The 3869-nt window shown below is 48.4% G+C and overlaps 2 protein-coding genes across 3 annotated transcripts in view; one reads left to right on the top strand and one right to left on the bottom strand.

Annotated features, from left to right (window-relative positions):
• The window catches only part of OGG1 (8-oxoguanine DNA glycosylase), a 14487-nt gene extending 14030 nt beyond the window's left edge, over positions 1-457 (top strand). Inside the window, exon 7 of the mRNA XM_037728869.1 lies at positions 312-457. Coding sequence (XP_037584797.1) covers positions 312-437 — 126 coding nt within the window. The 3' untranslated portion in view covers positions 438-457. The remainder of the gene's footprint in view (positions 1-311) is intronic.
• The window catches only part of CAMK1 (calcium/calmodulin dependent protein kinase I), a 15007-nt gene that overhangs the window by 6740 nt on the left and 4398 nt on the right, over positions 1-3869 (bottom strand). For both annotated transcript variants that reach the window (XM_017501550.2, XM_017501551.2), the window contains one exon: positions 2791-2922. In XM_017501550.2, the coding sequence (XP_017357039.2) occupies positions 2791-2922 (132 nt within the window). The remainder of the gene's footprint in view (positions 1-2790; positions 2923-3869) is intronic.

Raw genomic sequence — 3869 nt, 5'->3', positions numbered from 1 at the left:
AAAAAAAAAAAAAAAAAAAGTGGTTTAGAGCTCAGGACAGCTCGCACCGCACCCCTCCCAACACATACACACACACTGCCTGCAAACCTGGGTAGGACAAACCAAGGATCTAGGCCCCAAAGGGAAAAGCTGGCTTACCATGCTTGATTATCATTTCTTGGAAGGTGAGAAAGTAGGGGGATAGACACTGGGCTCTGGCACACACAGACCTGGGTCCAAATCCTGCCTCTGTCACATTTTGTTATTTGGGTGCAGGACTTTTCACTTCATGACAATGATCAATAATATGACTTTTTTTTTTTTTTTTTCAGCAGATGGAGTCTCCTGTGTTGTCTAGGCTGGAGTGCAGTGGCTCTGCAACCTCGAACTGCTGGGCTCAAGTGATCCTCTTCTGTCAAGTAGCTAGTACCAGCAGGCTCACCACTGTGCTCAGATGATGTATGACTTTTTTTTTTTTTTTTTTAAGACAGGGTCTCACTCTGTCGCCTAGGCTGGAGTGCAGTGGCACAATCACAGCTCACTAAAACCTTTACCTCCTGGGCTCAGGTGATGCTCCCACCTCAGCCCCTTGAGTAGCTGGGTCTACAGGCACGTACCACCATGCCTAGCTAATTTTTGTATTTTTTGGTAGAGACAGAGTTTCAGCGTGTTGCCCAGGTCACTGTTGAATTCCTGGGCTCAAACAATCCTCCTGCCTTGGCCTCCCGAAGTGCTGGGATTACAGGCGTGAGCCACTGCACCCAGCCTGATATATGCCTCTTAAGAGTTTTCTGGCTAGGTGGTGGCTCACACCTGTAATCACAGCACTTTGAGAGGCCAAGGCAGGAGGATCACTTGAGGTCAGGAGATCCAGACCAGCCTGGCCGACATGGTGAAACTTTGTCTCTACTAAAAATACAAAAATTAGCCAGGCATGGTGGCACATGCCTATAATCCCAGCTACTGGGGAGGCTGAGGCAGGAGAATTGCTTGAACCTGGGAAACAGAGGTTTAAGTGAGCCGAGATCGCATCATTGCACTCCAGCCTGGGCAACAGAGTGAAACTCCGTCTTGCAGTGGCTCACGCCTGTAATCCCAGCACTTTGGGAGGCTGAGGTGGGCGAATCATGAGGTCAGGAGTTTGAGACCAGCCTGGCCAACATGGCAAAACCCTATCTCTACTAAAAATACAGAAAAATTAGCTGGGCGTAGTGATGGGCACCTATAATCCCAGCTACTCGGGAGGCTGAGGCAGGAGAAGCGCCTGAACCCAGGAGGCGGAGGTTGCAGTGAACTGAGATCACGCCACTAAACTCCAACCCAGGCAACAGAGTGAGACTCTGTCTCAAAAAAAAAGGGGGTGGGAGTTCTGTGTTTACACATTTATCAGCCTCCCCCACCAGACATAAGCTCCCTGAATCCAGAGGCTTTGACTTGATGGCCAGTGTTCCTCCAGCACCTGGTACAGGGTAGGTCTAGATTTAATGTAACCTCTCTAAGCCTCAGTTTCTTCACCTATAAAATAAAGCCAATGGTAGTACTTCCCTCAAAGTGTTGGGATGAGGATCATGTGAGATAATGCAGGTAAGGTGCTTGGCAGTGCCTGGCACAGAGTAAATATTCATAAGTGAACCAATAATGGTAACTGATTTTTTTTTTTTTGGAGATGGGAGTTTCCCTCTTGTTGCCCAGGCTAGAGTGCAGTGAATGGCGCGATCTTGGCTCACCGCAACCTCTGTCTTCTGGATTCAAATGATTCTCCTGCCTCAGCCTCCTGAGTAGCTGGGATTACAGGCATGTGCCACCATGCCTGGCTAATTTTGTATTTTTAGTGGAGATGGGGTTTCTCCAAGCTGGTCAGGCAGTAATTGATCTTGATGGTGAGGAAGGCTCAGCTGTGCCACAGACTTGTCACATGACAAGTCTGTGACTGTATACAGGTCATGTGACTGTATATAAGTCCCTTGTCCTCTCTGGGTCTCATTAGAAATGCTCTGTCCAGGGACTGGGAGTGGTGGCTCATGCCTGTAATCCCAGCACTTTGGGAGGCCAAGGTGAGTGGATCACCTGAAGTCAGGAGTTCGAGACCAGCCTGGTCAACAGCGAAACCCCATCTCTACTAAACATATGAAAATTAGCCAGGTATGGTGGCGGGTGCCTGTAATTCCAGCTACTATTCAGGCTAAGGCAGGAGAATTGCTTGAACCTGAGAGGCAGAGGTTGCAGTAAACCAAGATTGTGCCACTGTGCTCCAGCCAGGGGGACAGAGTGAGACTCCAACTCAAAAAAAAGATCTGCCCAGGGTGGTTGGAAGCTCAGGGGAGAGATTGGAAGTGATTCTCTATAAGTTTTCCAGTGAAGACAGGAGGTTTCACATCAGCATGAGCAATTCGTAGACCAGTTGGTTGTGGATTTAGTCAGGGGGTCAGCAGACAGGCATTTTTAAACTTGCTGAGTGGCTTTAATATGTGAGGGGGACTTGAGTAGGTCCAGAGACAAAACCAACTGAGATATGTGGGTTCAAGCCATGTTCAGGATGGATCTTTACACCTGATTGAACAGTTAAACCCCTGTTACTAAGCACTAGCATCTCCATCACATCTGTCATGTTAGCTGTGTGCCAGGTCCTTGAAATAAAGGACCTCTGATATTCCCCACAACCCTGTCAAGTGGAAATTGTGATCCCCATTTTATAAATGAGCAATTTGAGGCTTAGAGAGTTTAAATGACTTTTCCAAAGTAGGGAAGGAGGAGGATGGGAGGGCCAAGACACGGTCAACTTGGGGCAGGGAAAGGCTGTGGCCCACGCACTTGTGCAGGACAGCAATCTCATTCTCCATGCTTCCTTCCTTGCCCTCCAGGGCCTTCTTGGCAATGCATTTGATGGCCACCAGCTTCTGCGTCCTCTTATCTTCTGCCAGGATCACCTCCGAGAAGGCCCCCCTATGGGGAGAGGGGATTCACAAGGTGAAGAACTGGAACCCCAGCTTCCCTCCAGCCTCTCCTCCATCCCCTATGGGTTCTGTGACCACTGCTAGATCAAGGATGTGGATGACCCTCCCCAGTCACTCAACCATCCCCTGGTTCCAGAAGTGGTCACATGACCCAGGCCTGGTCAGTCAAAGTAGTCTCTCCCCTAACCACAGTAATTGGTCACGTGATGCAAGCCAGGTTACTTGGCACTTTGAGAATGGGGCTCCTGCTGAGCTGGTACCATGTAAGCCTGGAGCTAATGGCGATCATCTTTTCCACCACTTGGGGAGAGCCTGCTTGGGAATGAAATCAACACAGAGGAAGTCCAACCTGAGAAATGGTCAAAGACATTTCCTGATAACATTATGTGGGCCTCTGGATCCAGCCATGCCTGAAGTCTACCCCTCAGCTTTTTGATTATGTGTGCAGTTGATTCATCCCTTTTTCTGCTAATTTGAGTCATGGCTAATTTAACACCCAGAACCTTAAAGAACCCTCAGCATCACCTGGGTACTTTTATAGAAATGCAAAATCTCTACTACTTTGGATCCTGTGCCAAAAAAAGAAAAGAAAAGAAATGCAAAATCTTAGGCCTTGTCCCAGATTTACTAAATCAGAATCCACAGTTTAACAAAATCCTCAGGTGATTTGTATGCTCATTAAACTTTAAGAAGCAGTACTGGCTGGGCACGGTGACTCACACCTGTAATCCCAGCATTTTGGGAGGCTGAGGCAGGTGGATCACGAGGTCAGAAGTTCAAGCTCAGCCTGGTCAATATGGTGAAACCCTATTTCTACTAAAAATACAAAAACTAGCCAGGTGCGGTGGAGAATTGCTTGAACCCAGGAGGCAGGGGTTGCAATGAGCTGAGATCGCGCCACTGCACTCTAGCCTGGGAGACAGAGCAAGACTCTAA

This window comes from Cebus imitator, unplaced genomic scaffold (assembly GCF_001604975.1).
Source record: "Cebus imitator isolate Cc_AM_T3 unplaced genomic scaffold, Cebus_imitator-1.0 Scaffold281, whole genome shotgun sequence".
Lineage (NCBI taxonomy): Eukaryota > Metazoa > Chordata > Mammalia > Primates > Cebidae > Cebus > Cebus imitator.
This window is presented reverse-complemented; position numbering and strand designations above follow the sequence as displayed.